Below are 24,281 nucleotides of genomic sequence, written 5' to 3' on the forward strand. Positions count from 1 at the left end.
AGCAGGCCCTCAGATACAGAATGGCAGAAAGCATCATTGCTTCCCAAAGCAGCCAGCCTCGGCTCTTCTGGCAAACACTCCATACAAAAATCCTTGCTGTTATACTCCTAGTTCCTGAGGTGGTGGTTTTTTTAACCCACTTTGTTTTCAAGGTGTTTTCCAAACTAAGGACCGCCACTTCTGCAGATCCCGCTGTCCAATTTAATATCAGCTTTTGGAGGGTTGCCAAGTTCTTTTGCCTGAAATGGCTTGTAAGGGCTGGCTGCTGAGAAGTCAGAAGGTCGGCATTCTGCATGTGGATTTTGTTAGTTATGTCAAAGATGGGGGGGGGAAGCAGGGAAGAAGGAAAAGTCTTTGGGCAAATATCACTGTTGGAAGCAGAGGCAGAAGCAAGCTCTTTGTAGTTCTTTTGACTTGCTTACAGAATGACTGCACTGCCAGGGAAGGGTGAAGGCCTCTCAGAGTGCCTTATGTTGACCCCAGAAACAGGAGGCATGACCAAAGAATTGCTCTTTTTTTTTTTTTTTTTTTTTTAAATATTCTCTTCCTATTTTTAGTTGAGTCTTGCAGAACCCCGGAGATGACAACTACTGCTTCTCCCTTAGCCCCCATACTTGTTACCTTGGTAATGCAAGGAAATTAGCTCGGTTTGCCAGTTTATTCTTAACAAATCCACACTGGCTGTCACTCATCCCTGCATTTTCTCCTTTCATCACCAAACTTGCATCTAAGCCCCTCTTTGCCCATCTACAAACAATCCAGCCTGTGACTACTATACAAGCAGAAAACCTCCCTTTGGGACTGCAACTGCCTCCCCTTTGATGTGCAATAAATGAGTTGCAAGAGATTTACATGTGATCAAGCGAAATGACATAGACAGTGATGAGAAAACTGGTCATATCTGCTAGATGGGAACGGTGTGTGGCCTTCTCTGTCACGGACCTCATGCTGCAGCCTCTGATGAATACCACCTCCCTGTAGCCTAGGAAAAAGTGTGTTTTACAATAGCAGCAGCTTCGCAGCATAGCTTGTTACTTGTCATCTCTGAGGATTAAAAGGTTTTGGACAACAGCTGGAAGATACTATTTCAGGCTCCCATGTAGTGAGGCGTGACCTGCAAAAGTAAAGTAGGAAGGCTCACTTCTGAAAAGGGATGAGGAGATGTGAGGTGCGGTGCCTGCCTTCTATCCCTAGTTTAGGGGGACTGTGCTACGAGATCCCACTTGGCTGTGGGTCCCACCTTCTGTGGTCAACTCCACTCTCCTGCTGAAGCTTCACAGCCTTTCTAAGCAGCCTGGACAGATTCAGGCAGCTGTCATCACACCACCAAGAAGCACTCTGGGGCATGTTTTAATTCAGCCTGGAGGCTTACACACAGGAGAGAAACATCCAAGGACCTCAGATCCTGACCAAAGACTGACACATGACTCTCCGAGCAGGAAAGTCCCCTTCCCTCTCCTATGGCACTGTGTAGGTAACAGAATATTATGTGGAAGAGAGAAGTTCTGGAAATCAAGACTCAACAAGAAACCACCACAAGACACTGGAGCAAAAGTTATCTATTTTATTACAAAACCAAAATCAAACAGATGCCTTTCAGTCTAACAAATAATGCCATAGGCAGAAATGAGCTGGGGCAGGGTAAGTTCAATATAAACTCAGGCCATGGAAAGCAGTGCCTTCACACAGATGTATCCCACCGTAATGCAGTTCCCTCCGACACACTACACCTTTGGAGGATCAGCAAAAAAGGAAAGATTTTTGCTTCTGGCAGGAAGAGCAGATGACTTGCACTGCGGAGCCCTGGTTCTCTTCTCTGTCCCAGCTGTTTTCAGCTGTCATTCAAAGTAGAGCTGGAGAGGCCCAGGAGGACTTGAAGGATAAGGAGAGACATGCCCAGGGTCTGCGTCCAGGCACAAAACTGACACTCCCCATGCCCCAGCTTCAGTAGGATGCTACTGATGCAAGGCAGAGCAGAAGAATGCTTACCACCGCCAGGTAAGGACACGTTTGGCCTGGCAGCCAGGTGGACTGGCCAGTTATCTGGCAATAAAAGCAACAAAGGAAGAGGGGAGCTGAGGCACTGCTCTCTTCTGATGAGTACAGACTGTTTGGACAACTCATAGGATGGGTTGTATGAATCAGGACCAGTACTATCTGCATGATCTTCCAACAAACCCAGAACCCACAACAAGTAACCTAACCTCTATCCGGACGTTACCCAATCATGCTGGCTGGGTATTGCATGCCAATGTGCAAGTGTTGCCAGAAGCTGCTCAGAGGCCTGTGCAAACCCAGCGAGTCAGGATGCAGGGACTTGTCTCATGGAAGTAAAGGGGAAAGCAATATAATGTTTGGACCCAAATCCAACCATAAGGTCAGCTCTAGCATAGCAACATGAATACCCACCAATACCAAAGCTAACATCAACAGCCACCCCTTGTTTAGCCTCCTTGAAGAACTGACCCAATTTGAATTGCAAACTACATGTGAATGCAGGCCTTTTGGAGGGGAAGGACACAAGGATGAGAAAAAAGAGATCTGCAGAAGGATCTATGTGACAGGCAGGAGTGTTGGCTGGCTGGTTTACTGACATTTCCAGACAAAAAGATGCAGTGACTTTTAGCAGCTCTGCACTCCCCCCACAATCTTGTGGGGCATTGCCCAGCGCCAGTGGCGGGCTGACAGAACTCCTATAGGCATCCAATTGGCTGCTTTTGCTGGATGCAACTATACATTAAAAAACACCAAACAAACCAAACACCAACCCAGCAGCCAGAGCTTTTAATTCCTAAAACTAGCATATTAAAAAAGGAGAAGTTTGGTTTTTTTTTTATACAGCTGGATTCATTCTTTACTCCTACAATAGGATTAATGAGTGACAGGGACATTTCTAACTATACACTAAACCAAATCATTTCAACACACAAAAGATGTGCCCTGGGCATTTAGAAAGAGAAGATGCAATCAAGAAGATGGGAGCTTGCAGGCCAAAAGAGCACATACATTGTATGTGAGAAACTACAAAGATCCAGCAGCAGGATCTGCTGTTGCTAGAGACAACTTCTTTATGTTACGGTGGTGCGACGTATACTTCAGAGATTACCAGAGGTGTTTTCAACCATGCCAAATGCTTTAATTAGCTCCAATATATGTCCCAGAAGAAGAGTTATTACTACTCTTAAACAGTTATTTACAGAAAGATTTTTTTGTTTTTTCTTTTTTTAAACTTTCCATTTTGTCAACAAGGCCCTAACTTACTGCATCAGGACACTCCTGCTGTGATGCGTTTATCTCATGCTATCCTCACGATGACATGCCACAGAGTGAAGATGCTGTGTTGCAACATCCTCTACCAAAGCAACAAAGTCTCAAGGGACGAGCCCAGTCTCTACAGTAACGCAATGCTGTTACAAGCAATTGTTGCTGTGATCTTATATTAGCACGGCATGTTGTCATCTCCGACTGCAGATTCTTGGTCCAGAGCCAAGTGGCACAAGGATCGCCAGGTCTGAAGTGGGAGGCTGCTCAGAACACCTCCTACGAACAGGCAAGTGCCGCCAGTTGTTCGAAATGCACCAAGCGAAACGCTGTGTGTCCCATCACACTCTGCCCAAACCTAGGACGGCTGATATGGGTGTTCCTGCCCTGCTGCTGACTTCACAATTGTATCTGAGATTAAATAAGAAACTTTGGAAAAACTGCTGGTAGTTGAAACAGCCCCTGTGGCCTCCAAGAACACCAGGCTCCTCAATCCAAGCCTTCACTGTTACTGTAATGTGACACTGGAGTGTGATTAATACTGGTAACAGTGAATCTGGTGAAGTGGATACTCTAAGCTAGGCAGGCACACCACTGTGCAGGAGAGGAGCTTGGGATTCACAACCACTGAAGACAAGAATAGTCACTGCAGACAGACCTTTGCCAGTGAGCATGGCCCAAGCTGCAGTGTTGAAAGATAAGTAAACCAGACTCTTGGGGACCAGCAGCATGATTGCGTCTTCCTGCACTGACAAATATGTTCTTTGCTCTTGAGCAAAGCAACAGGCAGGCTAATGCTGCTTTTAGCAGGCTTCTCTATTTTTATTGTCGTACAACATATATATGAACGCTTTGTCAGAGAGGAAGATGCAAGACTTCACTCCACCGACTCTTATTAGGCCTACAGCTCCCACGTCCTTCCTACAGCGTTAGATCCCCGAGGCATGGCACATCTTTGCTAAGCATGTCTTCTGAGCCTGGAGAGTAATGCGTTTGCCATTCATTTCTGCCCAACTTACAACAGGTGCAGAAACTACTTTTGTATGTCCTTAATACAACCCTTTTCTATCCCTACTTTAAGCAGCTTTGCAGTGCACCAATACTTAGGTGAAATCTGTGCTCTCTCAAAAGCCCAATTGTCTGTGAGTTGCACAGGGCTTTACAGCAAGAAAAGAAGGGGTTCAGCTGCTCCCAAGAAGCATCTGGTACCTGGGGCACTGTGTGCACATCTGCAAGCACAAGTCATGCTGATATACTCGCTCCTTTTTGCATGGGCGTGTTAAGGTTTGCAGCTGAATGATGGTTTGGTGGCAGAAATGAATGCATTACTGTAATCCATTAAATGCAAAGTGTTCCTCTAGCCCTAACAGCCTTCAAAAGCAAAGGGAGGAACAGAACAGTGACTCCAACCCCTGTACAAGACAACTGTACAATTTACATATATATTTATATACAGTATATAAAATTCTCTTTCTTTGAGTCCCAGTGAACTCAATTTTACGTCATCAGTAGCTGTTCCAATTTTAAGTCATGATCCTGCTTCCCCCCACTCTCCAAAGTATTAGATAATGGCATTGAAAAGCAATTAAAAACAAACCCAAACCCAAACCAATTATTAAAAAGTGCAAACGTTCTGGGTGCCACTTCTGCTACGTTGGATGTTGCTAATGCTGCATGCTTGCTCACAGGCAGCAAGGTGTCTGTCCGTCTGTCGCTGGATCTTTCTTTCCTTTGGATTGGCTCCTGCCTTCCCTTTCCGTCTTCTGCTGCTACACCAGGCGACCTACTGAAAGGGTGGGGTGGGCAAGGAGGAAAAAAAAACAAAACAGAAGCAGGGAAAGTGAGGAAAAAAGGCAAATTAAAACCAAAAGGGCACCTGACTGATAAAGATACAGCACAGCCTCTGCTGCAGCCGTGGCCCCAGAAGGCTGAGAGCCCAGAGTAAGCTGTGAGGCTGAAAACAACCAGGGGCTAACGAGACAGCCTTGCTGAAAAAAGTGTTGAATGAGTCACACGGAGCCCTAGGGACTGATGTATTTTTAAACATAAACTTTCCTCTCCCTCCCCCTCCTCTGAAATGGGCACGCAGGCTGGGGAAACAACTGGTCTGACATCTCTCCCTCTGCTCTTCTGCCTGCCACGGTTGATGCAGAAGCCTCCTGCTGCCAGGCTGCCCTGCCACCGTCTTCCCTGTGAGCCACAGTCAGCTGCCTCCTGCCCGAGCAGGCAAGCAGGCCTCGGAGGAGGCAGGCACGCAGGGCACGGGCAAGCCACCTCTCCCCACCTCTGCAACAGCCCAATGCAGCGGTCTCCCTGCTCAGTGGTTCTCAGAGACCTGTCTGCACCAGGCACTCTGAAGCCTCTGAAGCTACTGAACCCGCAGCGGAGACGCAGCGTACTTGGAGCTGAGGGTGCCAGGACCCTGCTGAGCTATTAGTGTCCCAGCGGACGGTGCAACGGTGCTGCCTGGTGCTTCAGATAGATGCGCACGGCGCCACGCTCGTCTCTTCAGAAAGCTTTCGTTAAGCCCCTCATCAAAGGTTCTTAAAGAATCAAAGCTCTTATGGGATCAGAGCGAGAGCTCTGTGGATTAATTACAGGTGAAAACATGCTGAAGAGAAGGCAGAAGTGTGGATTTGGTTTTCGGAAAGGAGAAAGGTTACCAGACAGGCCTCACTGGGATCGGTGCTAATTGGCGTGCCCTGCCACGGGGGGTGAGTATTGTCAAATGCAAAATTATTCCAGATAGTCATATTTGAAATTGACTGCACAGCTCTGCCAAAGGCTCTCACAGTGCTCAATGACCAGCTCATAAAAACAGTGGATTGACTTCAATGTCTATACATGCAATGCAGTGGGGAGTGGGGATGACCTGTCCTACACTGAGCACTGAGTGACCAGGAAAGAGGTTGAAGCCAGAGTACGCAATTATTTGAATACCTCCGCTCAGCTTTTAGTGGCAGACAAAAATCAAATACGTGCTCAGAACTGAGGACACACCAGGAAACATCACTGCATCAATGTATAAGGCTTAGCTGATCTTTATCTTCAGTTCTCTGTTCAGCCCATCTCATCAGGACCAGATGAGGTACCCAGAAAAGTAAGGAGGATAGCAAGAAGTATGGGAAGACTTCTGTCATTAAGCAAATACGTAGCCTAGGTCTTTTCAACACAGAAAGGAGTCTAACCAGACATATGTTGGAGGGCTATAGAACAACAAGTAGCAGGTGAAAGATAAGCAGGGGAGAACTGCTCACGGTTTCTCACAGTCCAAAATGAGAAGCACCCAATGAAACCATGAGGCAGCAGGTCTAAAGGCAAAACAAATAGAAGTTGTTCTTCATGCCTGATGAATTCGTTGGCACAAAACACAGAGGAGAGCAGACCTTCACCGGGACAGAGAAGAGTCTTCATGGCAACTTGTCCACGGAGAAATGTAAACACAACAAATCACCTAAATCATTGCTTGCTAGAATCAGTGAGAATTGGGTAGGAGAGTGTTCCTCCCATAGCTGCTGTATCCTATTCTAATTCCTTAGCAACGTACTGTCCACCCCAGCTAAAGACACAGTGCTGGACTTTGAGATGATGCAGCGGAGCTGCATATTATTATATTCACACCTCTTATGAACAACTTTGGTTTCCAGCTGTTTCTGTATTGCTATTCATGAACATAGGAGAGCAGGGGAGACTGAATTTTGGGACACATGGTTATCACAGAAAAAAAGGAAACATTTTGACAAGATACTCACTGAAAGGGTTAAGGCCTTGTCTTTTTCCACTGGGGAAACTGCTCAGGCTACCTGTAAAATCCAAGAACCACATTAAAGGCAATAAATGCCGTGGCATGACAAAGGAGCCTCCCCACTGTCTGCTGCCGGAGGGCAGGTTCAAAGGAACTCCTCTGAGCGTGCACACAGCAAGTCCTGCCAGCACTCCTTAAGATTCACATGCAAGAATCAGATTAATGTGCTTGAGAGATGTTAAATACCTGGTGTTGTAGTAGCTGAACGTCATGAAATCCAGAGGTTTGGTGTGGGCAAGAAGCAACGATTAGAAGGTTAAACCGTGGAAGGAGGAAGAAGAAGAAAGGAAGGATGCAAGTAGTGCCATGAAGTTTCCCAAAACAGTTTTTGCTAACAGCAAGCAAAATAATGTCATGTAGAAAGGGGGCAGCCAGAAAAGAGTGAAAGCGTAGGCAATACAGATAGCCCAAGTTTACTAAATCTTTAGCTTGGGCCAAACAATCAAAAAGGTGCCCAAAATCAAAGACCTGAACTCATACCTGGCAGAAGAGCAGGGACAGACTGCAGAGCTGCGACTGTGTCATGAGGTACAGGCAGGCGCACCCTACACCAGATGGAGCTCATGACAAGGGTTCTCACCTCAGCAATAAACCTGTTCCTACCATGCCCTGGGTACAGGCAGCTCAGGGATTACAGGAGCTCTCGAAAGCACGTCACGTTTCCTGCTAGCTACTTGGTCCGACTTCAGATGAGAGATTAGCTGGGAATGGGAACTCCTGCTCCCCCCCAGAAGCAGTAAGCCTGTTGCCACCCTATGCTTCAGCCCAGCCTAAGACTTATCTTCGATTTGTGCATGCGTCTGACCTGATGGCACAGCTTGCTTTGCACGTTAAGTACTTTGCACGCTCGGAGCTAAAGCGCACTTTGCTCCGTGTGAGAGCAAGATGAGCAGAAGCTCAGAGAGCAGGGCTGAGACGGGGGAAGCCCCGGGGGACAGGAGGCTGGGCTGCAGGACAGAAGCGGAACCGCGGGGAAGGAAAAGAGAGGGGGAAAGAAAGGTGGCAGCGGCTGAATTTGAAATGGGTCACAAAGCACATCCTGTTGGCTTTAGAGATCGCTAAAAAGAGAAAGTGTATAAACACGGCAAGTTATTTCAAGGCCCCCGAACGCCACCCTTGTATCGGCCATCTGCCCTGGCGAGATCAGAGGAACCGTTGTTCCCTTATTTCTGCACCCGCGTGTAAAAAGCAGAGCTCCGTCGCCGAGAGGCAGCTTCCTCCAGAGCGGACTGGGACTCCCCCGGGGGGCTGCCGATAAAAACGCAGGGCCTTTACGAGCCGCGGCATCCTCGGGGGGGCGGGAGCCGCCGAGGCCGGGCCGCTCCCGGGGCCGGGGCCCTGGAGGGCGCTGCTGGGCCGCGCACGGCCGGCCCCCCCCCACCGGCCGGCTGCCGGGGTAAGCGAGAAGGCATCCGAAAAAAAGCCCTTTTGCACCCAGTGCAGCTAAGCCTACAGCGCATTGCTGTGAATGAGACGTACTTGTCTTCGGAAAGAGGCGGGGAGCCGGCCGTAAGTGGATACAAAAGGCAGGGAGCATCCGTGAAACGGCAGGGATGCTCCAGGCTGGATGGTGCACGCTTTTCCAGCAGCCAGGTAGGGCTCTGTGCTTTCCGTGGGTATGGTCCCATACATCCGTGCTGGGAAACCACCCTTGTCACTCCAAAGGCAGAGAGTATCGCCTTCAGCCGGCTGCCTTCAATATAAACACAGGCCAGCCACGTATACCTACAGAAGACAAAACCCCGCCAAAACAACACCGCACCAAGCATAAAGCTGACGTGAAAGAGAGGAAGGAATATGGCAGACGGTAACAGCCGGTTACTAACATATACCTGGGAAGCCCTTGGCTATTATAGGTAACATCCCATCATTCAGTAATTTCCATAATGCAGAGTATTTGCTCAGCCTCACAAGTACACCATTTTGGGTAACAATTCTAGCCACAGTGGAGTAGGCCAGGTGTCTTTCAAAAGGAAAAGCACCAAGGAAACCCCGCCAGCTTTTTATAGGCAGAAACGATGCCTCAGACTTACTGAGCAAAGCTCTCACCTTTGATGGGGGAGAAACACGCTACCACAAGCCTTATCTTGTGTTCTCAATGCAATACTGATGTCCTGATTGATATGAACCATCAGTAACTTTCCTCAAGATTAAAGGCGACAAACTACAGCACCTCTGCTGAGCTCCAAAGGGGTATAGCTGAACAAGGCAAACAAAACCAAGCACTGAACCAATGGACCTCGTTTGCATTCTAATCTAATTGTAATTACACATACTCTGAATTTCCTTTTTATTAACTCAGTCGTTACCTGGTTACAGTTTTCTCATAGCCTTTCAGACTGTTGTCAGCTTTCTACCATCATCGGTCCAGAGGCCCTTCCCAGGTGACTGCTCCTTCCTACCTGCTCCCACACAGCTGCTTGCACAGCAGTTGTACAGAGCATCCTCGTTCCCAGAAGCCTCCCAAGCACGCAGAGAATCAGTTACTTCTGCAGATACCAAGAAGAAGGGTCCCAAACATCACTGAATTAAATGTTTAGATTGTCCATTATTTTTCCTTCTTTATGAAGCATTTGCTCAGCTCCAGTAGAAAGTGACATGCTGTTTCATTACGCACACACCCATGCACTTTTTAATTGAGACATTTTGATCCTGTTTCTGGACTGTGCTCTTGGTAGCTGGCTGTTGGCACAGACAGAGGCTGGGTTCCACCCTAGAAGTCCTCACAGCCTATGAAGCGCGCCCAACACCTACCATCTGACAAGCTCTTGGATGGCAAAGCAATCACAGGATCTGAACTGGCAGAAGGAAACTTCCCGTCAGCTGGCGGAGGGACATTTCTTCATTGCTTAATCCCTTAGCTCCTCTTTGGGCAGGCACAAAATGCTGACTTTGTCTTCTGAATTTGGAAGAATATAGAGGTAAATCTCAACTCCAGCATTTTGCAGCCAACACAACTAATATTAAGCCTTGCTCAGATCTACAGTCCTCCTCTCTGAGATCACTGGACTCCAATTAATCTTGGGTCCAGTAACTTTCCAGCAAAGCTTTACAGTGCGTGTCCATCTCCACTCAAGGACCCTGCCTTTTGACTAATGCAGAGCGCTAAATTTGTTCTTTGATCACAGATGGTTCCCCCCTTAACTCAGGTTGTGCAGACTGCACTGATGAATCCTAACTTAACAGGCTGTAAATCAGTCTGTTTTCCTTCCACAATTCCTCAGACAATCCTAGATCAAATGATGGCAAAGACTGTTCCTGGTGTACTCCGAGCTACAAGCCCTCCCTGCCTGTTCTGTCCCACTTTAAGAAACCGTTTGCAGACTTCTGCAAGCCCTCAAAGGCTGGCTTTATGTTGCTACTCCATTCTGAGATCCAGGAATGGCATTTTTCTATCTGAGTTGCCCCTGATAGAAACACATCTGGTTTAAACAGAGGGGCAAGAGCTGTGCAAAGCGGCCACCAGACCTAGCTGACTTCCCAGCCACTTTCTAGGTCATTGTGCTGGTTTTGGCTGGGATAGTTAATTTTCTTCATAGTAGCTTAGTATGCGGCTATGTTTTGGATTTGTGCTGAAAACAGTGTTGATAATGCAGAGATGTTTTCATTATTGCTAAGCAGTGCCTACACAGAGTCAAGGCCTTTTCTGCTTCTGCAAGAAGCTGGGAGGGGACACACCTGACCCCAGCTGACCAAAGGGATATTCCATACCATATGATGTCACGCTCAGCATATAAAGCTGGGAGAAGAAGGGGACATTTAGAGTTACGGCGTTCGTCTTCCCAAGTAACTGTTAGGCATGATGGAGCCCTGCTTTCCTGGAGATGGCTGAATGCCTGCCTGCTGATGGGAAGTGGTGAAAGAATTCCTTGTTTTGTTTTGCTTGTGTGCACGGCTTTTGCTTTACTTATTAAACTGTCTTTATCTCAGCCCATGAGTTTTCTCACTTTTACCCTTCCGATTCTCTCCCCCATCCCACCAAGGGGGGGGGAGTGAGCGGCTGTGTGGGACTTAGTTGCCGGCTGGGGTTAAACCACAACAGTCCTTTTTGGTGCCCAGCGTGGGACTCGAAGGCTTCAAGATAACAACAGGTTTGACTGGAATGTGCTAGATTGAATTTATAGCTGTTATTGCTGTTTAGCTATTAAATGGCAGGCTCCCGTGCTTGCCATGGAGCTTGCTTGCCTTACTGTATATTAGAGTCTAGTGCTCGTTAGCGGCTGCTTTTTGCTTACGCTGCCTGCTGTACTGCTGCACTGCTTATCATCTGACTGCTGTGCCTGGGTACATTTTGATAACAGCAACGGCGATGTGCCTGGGCTGGCAGATGGCCAGGGCATTGCTGCTCCTTCTGTGCTGCTGGACAAGCTGGAACTCCAGTGTGAACTCGAAGGGCCCGTGACCTGAGGTACAGAGCAGGTACACCCCTGAAGAGACTGCAGCCATGGGTAAGGCCATGTTGGAGAAGGTTTACTTCTGAAGGGACCGTGGCTGTGGGTAAGGCAACGCTGGAGCAGGTATATCTCTGAAGGCATTGTGGCCCATGGAGAAGGCCATGCTGGAATAGTACCTCAAAGCGACTGTGGTTGTGGATAAGTCTATGCTACAGCAGGTACACCCCTGAAGAGACTGTGGCTCATAGATAAGGCTCCACTTGGAGCAGGTACACCCCTAAGGGACTGCAGTCCATGGGTAAGTCCAAGCCGGTGCAGGAGCAAGGGAAGGAGTTCATTGCAATGTTAAACCCTATAACCTGGCCCAAAGGGACCAAGGGTAGAGATTGTAATGGATATACCTTTAAATTGTTGTAACCTGGGACTTGAGTTGCATGTTATAGGAATTACTATAGCAGGAACCACCCGAACCAATGAAGGACAAGCCTCACAAGAAGCAGAGCAAGTGCAGCAGCGACCCAACCTGAGCTGGCTTTGGTGCCCAGTAACTCCATACAACACACCACCTCTCCTGTCCTGAGTGACCATCATAACAGATGTAGCCCAAAGCCATAGACTAAATGAACTCAATGGACATTCGTGGATATTTTACAGGGGTGGTCCACAGACTAAGGGAATGATATCTGGGTATTATATCAAAGGATGGGAAGGAGGGTGGTGGTTAATGAGGTTCTATTGGATAGTGTGGTAACTGAGCATGACATAAATGGTATGGAATAAGGGGTGGAGAATGTGCTGGGTTTGGCTGGGATAGAGTTAATTTTCTTCATAGTAGCTAGTGTGGGTCTATGGTTTGGATTTGTGCTGAAAACAGTGTTGATAATGCAGAGATGTTTTCGTTATTGCTAAGCAGTGCTTACACAGAGTCAAGGCCTTTTCTGCTTCTCACATCACCCCACCAGCGAGGAGGCTGAGAGTGCCCAAGAAGCTGGGAGGGGACACAGCTGACCCCAGCTGACCAAAGGGATATTCCAGACCATATGACATCATGCTCAGCATATAAAGCTGGGGGAAGAAGGAGGAAAGGGGACGTTCGGAATTATGGTGTTTGTCTTCCCAAGGAACCGTTACGTGTGATGGAGTCCTGCTTTCCTGGAGATGGCTGAACACCTGCCTGCTGATGGGAAGTGGTGAAAGAATTCCTTGTTTTGCTTTTCTTATTAAACTGTCTTTATCTCAGCCCATGAGTTTTCTCACTTTTACCCTTCTGATTCTCTCCCTCATCCCACTGGAGCAGGGGATTGAGCGAGCAGCTGTGTGGTGCTTAGTTGCTGACTGGGGTTAAACCATGACAGTCATCACAAGGATGGAAAAGAGGAAGGGTTGCTGGTGGACTGGATAGCTGTCTTCCCCACTGAAGAACCACTGGCTGGCAGTACCCACATATTAGGTTACCACAGGCATCAAGAACCTGCTGAGGAGGGGAAGACAGACAGGACTAGGTATCTCAGACAGATTTGATCCTAAACTGGAAAGAGCTCAGGTTTAGTTTTTGTCCTTATGAATATCCCAGCTGAATCCTCCCACATAAATCTTATTTATTTAGACTATCCAGTGCCCAAGAGGCATATAACAGTGCTGATTTATCTATGCCCTGTGCTTCCTTCAAGCAACACTATTTCCGTGTTTGGATGGAACTGGCCACAAAAACAACCCCAAAAGCAAAACACTGACAAAAATGCAGAAGCCTTAACATTTTTTTTCCTCACCATCCCAAATCCTACAAAATTTGTATTAAGTTTTATTTTCAAAATCATTACAAGTGTTCAGTTTGCCTAGCAGGAGGCACACTCACCTGGAATGATGACCTGCTTAATTTTAGTCCTTATGCTGCTGGATACTCAACCAGGATTTGGAACATCTGAGGCAAGTTCATTTGTAATGAAGTATACCAAGGGGAAATGATGACTTTCCTTGCCTCCCTCCAACCCTTCCTCATACAATCCAGACCAGAAAAATGTTTCCAGCAAAGCTTTTGTTGAAACATAAACATTTCCATGAAAAGTTTTGTTTCATCTGACTGGCAGTTTACAACTGAAAGTACGTCATCAAAAAGGTTCCGAACTAGCTCTGGGCTTGGACCCACAGTGACCTCAGCCCCAGCAGATGTTTGGAGGCCATGGTATGGAGAAAGAAACGGAGAGCAAATACACGGACTAGTTGACTGACTGCATGCACCCACGATCAGGATAAGGGAAAGTTGGAGAAGTGGTAAGCTACCGATTATTTCTTAATTTAGAAGTTCTTGTGAATAGAAAGTAGAGCAAACACGTCATCTATCACCTCACAAATTCATGACTTCTTAAAAAAGATCCATCACAAACTTGCTTACTGCACCTCTAGAGTACTCAGTTTTTTCCTACATGTTAGTACCTGCTCCCTGCACTGCCCCCTCTACGTCTTTTTAGCCCTCACCATCCTTTAGCCCCCCTCGGCCCTCCTTCCACATAACTTACCCATTTATCTTTGATCCTCAAGGTCTATCAGGCCTTTAGTAGGTATGTGGAGCTGTATGATAAAATGAGGTCAGAGCCTCCTTTTGCACACAATCCTGTCCTCATACAACAGAAGAAACCATGAAACGTCAAGGCTGTGTTCTCAGCAAATAGTTGGGCAATTGGGCACTCACAACAATGTCTCACTTTCTTTCCCCTTCACACAGGCTCAAAGATTCACATTTTCTTCCTTCTCTCCTTTCCCCCCCCCCCCCCCTTTCCATAAACTAAATTTTGAACAGTTGGTTGGCCAAGGCAGCAGATTCCAGAGGGTCTTATTCCAGGCCAAATAGCAATAAAACTCATTTGGCATATTCTTCTTATTGGGAAGGTAATAAAATTAAGGAACAGGGTTGCTATTTTGGTATGTCATTCCTCAGTAAGGTACCGATGACTAAGAAAAAAACTTCCACGGAGCTAGTGAAGCTGAATGCTTCTCACAGCTCACAAGTAATGCAACAGGCTTATCATAATAACTAAGATGTTTACAAAGCACCTAGAAAAGAAAATTTCCCAACACCCGAATGCACCGACTCCCTTCCCACTTGTGCTAAACCTGAGGAAAGAACTAGGGAAAGGTTAAGCCTGGCGAAACCAAGCTACCCACCCTTCCCAACTGGCACGATGGTTATAACAAGAGCTGTCCACACAGCCAAAACACCTGCACAGGAAATTAGTCCCCTGGAATCTCCCTGTTTGCCTTCTCCTGCCAAGCAAGTCTGCCCACAGTCAAGAATGACTGATAATTATTGAATTTGGGTTGAACAGTTTCAATTCATAAAATTTCCAAAAATATCAATTTGGTCCAGGTCCCAACAGAAGATGAGGTGAAGATGAAAGAGGAAGAAAAGGAAGGAGGGCGAGTTGGTTGCTCAGGCACTAAACAGAAAGGAAAATACGTTATTCATATGCCCTACTTCTCCCCCAATCTTAAAGTGCAATTTAACTCTGAAGAAGGGTAACAGTACAGCCCTGCGCTTTCTGAGTTGTTCTCTCTGCGTCATCCGCTTTCCTGCATGCTGGATTTAGCAATGAAAATAAATATTATTTCTGTTAGTCAACAGGGTCTCTGGAGAAGGACTGGGTCTGTGCTGGGTCATACATCATCCAACCTACATGGTTGAGACAACAGAATATTGTTAGTGTATTACTCAGAAGGGACCTGATCTGAACTATGGTTTCCAAGGACTTCTACAGTACAAGCAGGGTTCTGCGCAAGGCTCATCTTTTTGCCCTGTTTCTGTATAGTGCTTAGCACAAAGGTCCATCATAAGGGATGTGAGACAGAGCCATAACGCAAATAATGAACTACATTTGCGTGGCAGGGTATTAATCCCACTCATTTTCTCACACAAACCGTGGCACTTTTGATTCACCTGGGAGAAAAGAGATTCCCGAGTTTGCTTTAACTCCATGGATTCCTGAGTTTGCTGTAACTCAATGTCAGTCTTTCATTCTCATGCAACGGGGAAGCAAAGGCACTCACCTCCTTCTTTGCTGACTCCCAAGCACCCCTTGAGCTCCTGAAGCGAGATTGACTTGTCCTTGTTGAGGTCACAGTAGTCAATGAAACGTCGGGCACATTTCTTGGGCTTGGCTTTCTTCTTTACGTAACGCTTGAAAGGCTTCAGCTCCCGCTTGTTGATGTCATTACTGCTGTTGTTGTCCAGCTGGCTGAAGTACCAGTGTACCACTCGCTCCTCCAGTGTGTGGCTGGGGTCTGGCTCAGAGAACCTGGAACAGAGGAAGCACAGGCCCCCGACAAGTGGGTGCTCTCACCAACACTGTCAAGCACATGCTGAGGAGCCAGAGCTGACACGCATTATGCCATACTTAAAGCAGACAAAATACGCAGGTCTTACAATCTCCTCCTTTTAGCTGGGCTCTTTTCAGAGAGATGAACTTTTTCTAAAAATGTCCTTTAGCATTAACAAGTGGTGCCAAGAGATTCCTGGAGACTGATACCCTCAGTAGCTCCAGTTCTCCTCACACCAGTTGCTGAAACTCTGCCTAATCCCAGAATGATCTCTCTTTAGAGGGCAGGAGGCAACCTCCGTGGTCCTTTTGACCCTTGGACTCTCACTCAAGTTACCAGCAGGAAAGCCATGAGTGTCAGCTGTCATGGTAGTTTCTGTGATAGCAACATCTAGACTTCAGAAAGGGAACAAATTAATTTCATGCAAGACACATTCATTATTTGAAAATGTCCTTGGCAAGATGCAACATTCTTGCTGTATCTATTTATACGATCAGAACTCCTGTGCTGTATTTTCAGCATATTTAATGCTTTTCACATGGTTGATTTATGTACAAGAATTCCACAGCAGATAAGCACCACAAATCCATTAAAAGCAATACTACGGAACTGGCAACTTCAGTTTGCTTCATTTCCTACTCATTGTGATATTACAAGTTTGGCGTTATGTGGCTCACATTTTCTTTCCGTGGACAACAACAAACAATATCAGAGAGGAGGAGAAGAGGAGCAGGAGGAAAAGCAACAGCTGAAGATCCACAAATAGAGAATGCTGCCATTCAACGTCAAGCCAACACTGAACAGGCACTGTTATGTCGTACCATTTAAGCGGCGTCTGGTGTTCTGCAGCAGCAGTGGGAAAGGGGTTATTCCTCAGTGATACAGAGAACCAGGGAAGAAACTCTTTCTAAAGAAGAATTCTTTAAAAATCACACTAAGCTAGTCCATCTTTTCTCCATGTGATGAGTGTGCCAACAGAGAAAGCTGAAATAATGCTGAAATGAGGCTGAGACTTGAGCCTTTTTCCTCACTAGAATAAAGCATTTCAGTGCATGGAAATTAGTGGATAGGTAGTCAGACACACTACACTGGCAGTGGTTGCTCTGACTTATTCCAGGAGACACCTCCAGCTGCTGCCTAATTCCTTCCCCAGCAGTGAGAGAGGGTCAGTTGCGTGCTGCGGGCAGCCAGATTCTGGTGTGTTTCAGCATTCTAGCTGATGGGGAAGTATGAACCCAGGTACCTTATAAAATGCACTTTAAGACTGTCACCAACCTTGTTTCAGATACTGGTAGGATATATATTTAAAGGGTCACTGAAAATTTCTTTGTTGGGAACTGGAAGGAAGAAAATTCTTTTGACCTTCCAGTATGACCAGTTTTGCCTCTAAAACGCAGCTGCAGAGCCTGAAAAAGAAAAAACCTACCCTACTGCCATGGTAATTTAAATCACTAGTGAAGGGGAGTCTGCAACATGCAGAAAGCAAGCACTGGAGCTTAGGTGGAGATCAGAGATCCCCATTAACCTTCTCTGATAGCTTTTACAAACGAGGATACAATTTAGAAAGGTAGCCCCTATCCAGAGACATCTGGATCCTCGAAAAAAGTAATCACACACAGTAGGGAGAGGCAAATAAACTGCACCACATTTTTCCCAAAGTTTTATTTCAAACTATCTCCTTCATCGTTCAGTTTTTAACTGAGAAGCAGCCTGGCATTCAGTCACAGCATCTGGTCAATGTACGGTGGGATAAACACTGTGGGGGAGGAAGAAGAGGTTGGGAATCAGTTTGGCTTAGTTTGCGGAGCCAAAATACAAGGCAAGCCCCTGGAGCCACCTATGGACAAGCAGAAATTGCAAAAATCTCCCCAGGAAGCTAAGGGAGTGCCCGGATTTTTCAGAGCCTTGAAACTGTATGTGAAGACCAGGATGACAGGGGAGAATAAAAACACATCCTGTGGCTTGTTTTTATGACATTTATGAACACAGTCACTGGCCTCTCTCCCTTTTGGAAATGAACTGGGTATCATTTGAAGACTAGCACATTTCCAACAGCCACAGGGAATTCCTGTATTGCAAGGGCCAATATTCTGCTTTTGCTGAGATAGAGGAATAAAACCTGAGCTTTTGCATGTGAGATTCCCCTTGTCCACACCTTTGTCTGCCCTTTGTTTCCTGAAGGCCCACAACTGGACAGGCAGAAACGGAGAAAATAGCAGAGCATCTTAGAACCAACAGCAGAAAGATGACAGGAACACAAGCTTCCCTCTACCTGCTGAAGAGACACTCAGAAGCAGGACTTAGAAGTGCCTCTTCTTCAGAGGCACACCAAGGAGGAGCTCTGATGAGTTACCAAGAGAAGCAATATAGCTCTCTCTAGCACTTCCATAAAGAACATCAGGGAAATCCACAGGCTAATACAAATACATTGACTCATGAGGTGATGATATATCAATTTTTGCCATTACAAACATGCTGAGAGCTCGTGCTGAAAACTGCAGCATGCTAATGGAGCTAAAGAGAATTAGTTTGATTGCTGTGATTGTAAGAGGAAGGAAGGTATAGCCATTTCTGAGTTTCTACCACTTCCTGTTGGCTGGCTTAGCAGGACTGCAGTTCCTGAGTTGGTTGCCTGCCCTTTCTGATGATCATCCAGAATCCCAGCACAGGAAGGATCCACATCATCTCAGTGCAGCCATATCTCCCTGGCTCGTGAAATTACATGATACACTAAAGAAGGCTGAGGTTACAACACCATATCTAACTGTCTTGACTTTTGACAGCTGCCCATGCAAGACACTTATGCACCATCCATGAAACAAGAATTGATGCAACTTCACAGCACTGCTAAGCCGCCCAGCTTTGATGATGTGCCATGACAACAACCACACCTGCTGGGTCATCTGAAATAAATCTGGGGGTTCTAGCTGTCCTGCAAGCACAGGCTTTGCAGGAATATTCCAGGGGAATTTCCCTCTACTACCTCTCCATTGCTGTTGCATGAGAAATAGGTCAGCCCTCACGCAAACTTCATTTGTTGGGCTGCCTCTCATTCAGACCATAAAGGGATCAGAAAAACCAAGAGAGAACAAAGCTGCTTTGTACATTCTCAACCCCCAGCAAAACAACATCTCTTGCTCTTACACCAGTCACACAAAAATCCACTGAATTCCAGTCTCTCACTCCAGTGCTGCAGCAGCTTTGTAAGACCTAGCAAAGACAGACATTACCAAAATGCAGACAGTCTTCTCATGTTGACTACATTACAGCTGTACTCACTTTTCTTCCTAATTGTTTCTCTTTAGCACTCTATGGCAAAACAATCAATCCTAAAGAATGAGTGCTTGGTAAGCAAAGAGCTCTGTGCAAGCTGATTTTCCAAATCTAACCTGCTATTGCTGGACTGCTGCCATACATAAGCCAGCAAGTTTAGCTGCATTATGCAGCATAAGCCCACCCACAGTCCAACAATGAAGAGAAGCATGGTCTGTCATTAACAGTCTAGGACAGGGAACCTACTCTCTCGCCTTTCTTACAAATTTGTTGGCATCAAGTACATAGTCTTCTCTAAGTAGGCTTTTGCTCCTCCTCCTGTATAACGTGCTATCAGCTCCCTCATAGGAGGAGAATACTTATTTCTTAGGTGGCTTATGCTTGGAGATATGGTTTAAGGTACTGTTACTTTTAACAATACTATTTTCCAGTCGAGACACTTCCACAGAATACCTTCATATCAGCTGGTGTAACTGGGGTACAGGCAGAAAGCAAAGAGGCTATGAAAAGACATGGGCATGCACTTTTGCAGCTGCACTGAATTCTGGAGCAGAGAGAGAAGAATATGCCAAAACATCAAATAGACAGCTTGAATATGCACTTTGCATGCAGTCTGTAATGCTTTCCAGCCCTTGAGGCCCCTTGCAAGAAAGGAGGAGTTAACTCAGTGGGAAGGAGTAGGGAAGAAGGGGAGGTATATAGGGTAAAGTATACAAAAGCAGCAAATGTCAGACATTACTCACATACAGAACCGTGTACAGTGTGCAATCACATTATCTTCCATAGAACTGTGCTGTCAAAGTGTAATATGTCCCACTAAATTTTACTAAGTAAACTGAAGTCCATTCCTACCAAAGCTGATCCTTTGCTCCCTGAATACTTGCAGCCCCACTGCATCCCACTGCAAAGGCTGCAGGGACCCACAGTACTGTTGCAGTGACAGAAAATCCTAATACAAAATACTGCTTTGACAGAAAGCGAGGTTGCAAACTCTGAAGTACCCAGCAGATGATCACCTGTTTGAAGACCTTTAGAAAACCTATTCTTTTGTAATATAAACTTTATGTAGCAACAATAGCAGCTGAGGCAGAAGGAGGGGAGTAAGACCAGCCTAACATCACCCAACGGGACTGCAAACAGACACTATAAACCAGAGGGAGCTATTCCAGGATGAAAGAACACTGATGGACAAGAAGCTGCTAGCAGAAGTGACAGAGTAGAAAAAAAATTAGTCCAGCTTCCACTCCTAACACACAAGGTATGTTTGTGGTCAGGATGTCTACAGGAGTTAAAGTTGTAGGTTTCTATGAACTGAAAATATTTTGCAAGGATATATACATTGCTTGGTGCTGTTGCTGAATGAAGAACAGATGAGAGCAAAGGTAAAGAAATGACAGGACTGACCCTGCCAGTCAACACCCATGACAGCATTGATGATGTCCACCAAGGTGCCTGTCGGGAGTGGTGGAAAGCAGTGAGTTTAACAAACTGAATTAAAATTCAGAATTGTTCTTGCTCTGCTTCCTCTTTTTAGTCTCCTTTTCTTGTTCTTCGTGGTTGTCTATTCTAAAGTTAGAGGCTGTAATGGTGGAACATGGCTTGAATCAAAGAGTATTACTCTAATGGAATTGCAAAAGGATCCTGTATCTGTTTTATTATTCTCCCTTTCCTGTAGCCAAAGAATCAAGAAGCCAACAAAAAACTAAACTGTGTTCAGACTAAACAAAAGGGTACTACGCAGTCCAAATTCATTACAGGGAATGCATAATTCCTCTACAGTTAAAACTTATCTTCCTATTACAGGCCCAGTTTCTTCCTCTCCTCCAGCTAAGTTGTGTATGAAACATTATTCCAAACACTTTTCTGAAGATTGTGGGATAAATCGTTTAGAAGGTTTAAAAATCACCTCCCTTCACTCATCATTGACTGTTCAAGATTGTCCTCTTACATGAACTCTCCCGTATCTTTAATTAGGCTAGAATTTCCATAGGAGCACAAAGAGAAGTTGGTATCCAACTTCAATTGAAATGCAATAGGAGTTGGGCATTAACTTCCCCGCACTGTTCGAAAGCGTCAATCTTTATTAAAACATGGCTCGGCTTCAGAACACCCTGGAGATGTGGTGAGCTGTGCTTGCCTGCTTCAAACTGCTCAACTAGAGCATGAAAGGGAACCTTGGGGGCAATTTTCTGAAGTATTTTTTAGGGCTATTACATGAGGAATAATTGGCAACTTAAAATGAAGGGACACAGCCGCTGTGTTACATGATAAGGGTGGCTGTTGTAAGCTGCCCTTTTAACCCTGAATTCCACAGGGCAGTAATATTTTTGCTGATAATGTAGCAAGCCATAGTGCACGTATTTTGGCAACTAAAATTCATTTCTGAATTGGCAGGGACCAAAGAGAGTTTCTCAGATCAGGGACACCCAGGCTGGGATCCCCCTTTGGTCTATTTTAGTTTAGGCCCTGTGTGATACGAATATGTCAGAGTTAGAAAATAGACTAAAATGTACTAAAGCGAAGTCTAAATTTTAAAAAGTCCTGCTCTTATTATATAGGATTTATACATGAACAATTTCAATGATGCATTTTTTCAAAAAGGGTACTAAACACTGGTTAATAAACCAATTTCCTACAAGCGCTCCCTCAATTACTTTGAAAACATACAGTAACAAGATGTGCCTTGGAGTTATTACATAAACTTAAAATTAAGAATGAATTTTACCAGAGATTTTCTGTTTCAAAAGTCTAAATGAAGTCTACTTGGCTATTTTGCTGTAATATAAACCAGGGCCATGAGGAAGGGAAGTTCTCATCTCATTTACATTATTGTAAAGCAAAAGTAACTCAATTAAAGTCAATAGCTTTGAACTTGCTTAAACGAGACAAGACCTATAAGGGATTACAAGGTCGTTTTAAGCATGCCCAATAAAAAAAAAAAAAAAGGTCTTATCAGGTTTTACTTACATGGCCTGCAGCAATCCAAGTTGTACAGCCTCACTTTGCTGCTACTAGATTGTTTCTGTGTGTGCCAAGTATAAAGTCTGCAATTTAGCACAGCTCTATGTAGTACTTTAAATGCAGATCTCCATCGTTTCTCCCCATGCTCCCCCCCCCAAAAAAAAGCTAATATGGACATTAACTGCAAGGCCACAGATAGCTTTGCAGCATAAGTAGGTAAAGTCTTGAAGATGAAGACACTCAGCAAATGCAAGAAGTTTTCACTCGTGTATCCAGATTCAGACTGAAGGCAGCAGGGTAATCTAATCTGATTTCCTGTATTACATACTCACAGAATGTGAATCAAATTACTCTTAGGACCATAACTCGGGTTTGACTAAAGCAAGTCTTTCTGAAAGGCATCAGGCTTAAGATGAAAGCCTTAGAGAGAGGGAATCTGTCAGCTCCCTCATGACTTCATTCTGCCTTAGAATTGCCCTCGCTTTAAAGAAATTTTGATCACAAGTTTGTTTATATTCAGCTAATCATGTTCTTCCCTGCTAGAATAAAGAGCCTGCAGAGCTTTTGTCCCTATGGAGATACTTAGATTATATGAAATCATCTTTCAACCTTTTTTTTCTTTCTTTTAATACGCTAAGGAAGGCTGAGCTCCTTAAGATTCTCACTGTTAGGCTTTTTCAGTCCTTGACATTTTGGAAAGGCTCTTCTCTGCGTTTGGTCCTATATTTTAATGTTGATACTAAAGACACATATTGTATGCCAGCATCATCTCTGCTGCCATGGAGAAACAGGAATAGTCCCCCCTTCCCCAAAACTCCTACTTGCTGCTTCTCTGATTGATTAAAATACATAGGACAACATATAGGGCCAGTCGACATGGGGGTACGGCTTGCTGTTTGCTTGGCCTGCCCCCTGCAACAGGCACAAGCTTTGCTGGTGATACATTAAAAATTTACCTTGGATCATTGGATGCATTTGTTCAAACTCTAAAAAAGGCCCAGGAGGATGAAATGCTGAACACTGTAAAGGAACAGAAAGAGGAAGGCTACAGAGGGAACCAGTGCGTGTTTAAATACAGAATCTATTCTGCCACCATTATGGCAAAGATGGATAAGAGCCTGCAATAGGTGAAGCTTGCCTCACAAATAAGAAAACTGATGTTAAGACATTAAAACTGACATGAGTGACATTAAGAAAAACCAGGTAGCCAGATCTCCAGCTTTTCTTTTCAACATGACCTTCTCAGCAAACCTGGGCCAGGGAGATACAGGATAAGCACTGTCATAAATCCAGTATTTTGTTAGTTGTTAAGGTTGGAAATGAATTAGCCCTATGATTAACCCTATAGGTAAAATATCCCTTCGTCTTTGAAAAGAGCTTTCATTTCCAGTGCCAAAGTCAAGTTAGGTCACCCAGACAATTTCAGATATTCCTGAAGAGAGGACTCAGGACATTCGTCCCCTTGGGAAACTTGGAAAGCAGGACTCATTATGCAGGGACAGCTTCCCAATTCTGCAAATCCATATGAAATGAAAGCTGTACTGATTAAAATTTTATGTAAGTACCAAAAATTCCTTGAAATGCTTTTTTTTTCAAAATAAATGGTCCCATCATGGCATGGTGGGATGGAAAAGCTTGACGCACTTTCTTTGGGATATGCGCTTAGCCTAGCTGATGCACACGGAAGTTCACACCAGAGCAGTTTCCTGAATTTCATCGTGGCTGTGGGCAGGCAGAGTATTTGGGTGGTAGCAGTCTTTCGCCTTACAAAAGACAGGCTGCTAAAAGATTTCTTTTTCCCCTTGCAACTGGACTGCTGACACTGGAGCTGAAAATAAATCAACATGATGACTGTGTGAAGAGCTGGGCAGTGAAAAATTCTATCAGAAAGGCCTCTATTGAAAGCTGAGAAATACACAAAGCTTGGGTAACATTAGGAAGCAAGCCTGCTGGTTTACAGAAGTGCAGTGGGGGCATATATCTCTGGTCTCTACAATATTGGTTTATATTAAGCTTTATTTTAAGAGTGATGATGGCATTGGCTGGGCTTCAGTCCCAGTGCCAAAGATGCCAAACAAATATCAGATACTCTCCAGGGCTTCCCGCCACCCCTACCCATTGCATTTGAACCATGCAAATTAGACAGAATTGACATTAGAATGCTTATGGCTGGGAGAGAACGACATTATTTCCCATCCTTGGGGCATTTTTCATCCTGTTTATATGAATACAGACATGCTAGGCGAATACTGCTAATTCGATGGGTTACGGAATAT

At 45.3% G+C, this 24,281-nt stretch overlaps 1 protein-coding gene across 6 annotated transcripts in view; it reads right to left on the reverse strand.

The window, feature by feature from the left end:
* Positions 1-1,550: 1,550 nt before the first annotated feature.
* SMOC1 (SPARC related modular calcium binding 1) overlaps positions 1,551-24,281 on the reverse strand; it is a 139,121-nt gene continuing 116,390 nt past the window's right edge. For 3 of the 6 annotated variants that reach the window (XM_052782337.1, XM_052782340.1, XM_052782335.1), the window contains 3 exons: positions 15,502-15,749; positions 7,014-7,064; positions 1,551-5,047 (listed from right to left, as the gene is read on the reverse strand). In XM_052782337.1, coding sequence (XP_052638297.1) covers positions 5,031-5,047; positions 7,014-7,064; positions 15,502-15,749 — 316 coding nt within the window. In that variant the 3' untranslated portion in view covers positions 1,551-5,030. The remainder of the gene's footprint in view (positions 5,048-7,013; positions 7,065-15,501; positions 15,750-24,281) is intronic. The other 3 variants (XM_052782336.1, XM_052782339.1, XM_052782338.1) reach the window with 3 other exon arrangements.

Source organism: Harpia harpyja, chromosome 3, assembly GCF_026419915.1.
Source record: "Harpia harpyja isolate bHarHar1 chromosome 3, bHarHar1 primary haplotype, whole genome shotgun sequence".
NCBI lineage: Eukaryota > Metazoa > Chordata > Aves > Accipitriformes > Accipitridae > Harpia > Harpia harpyja.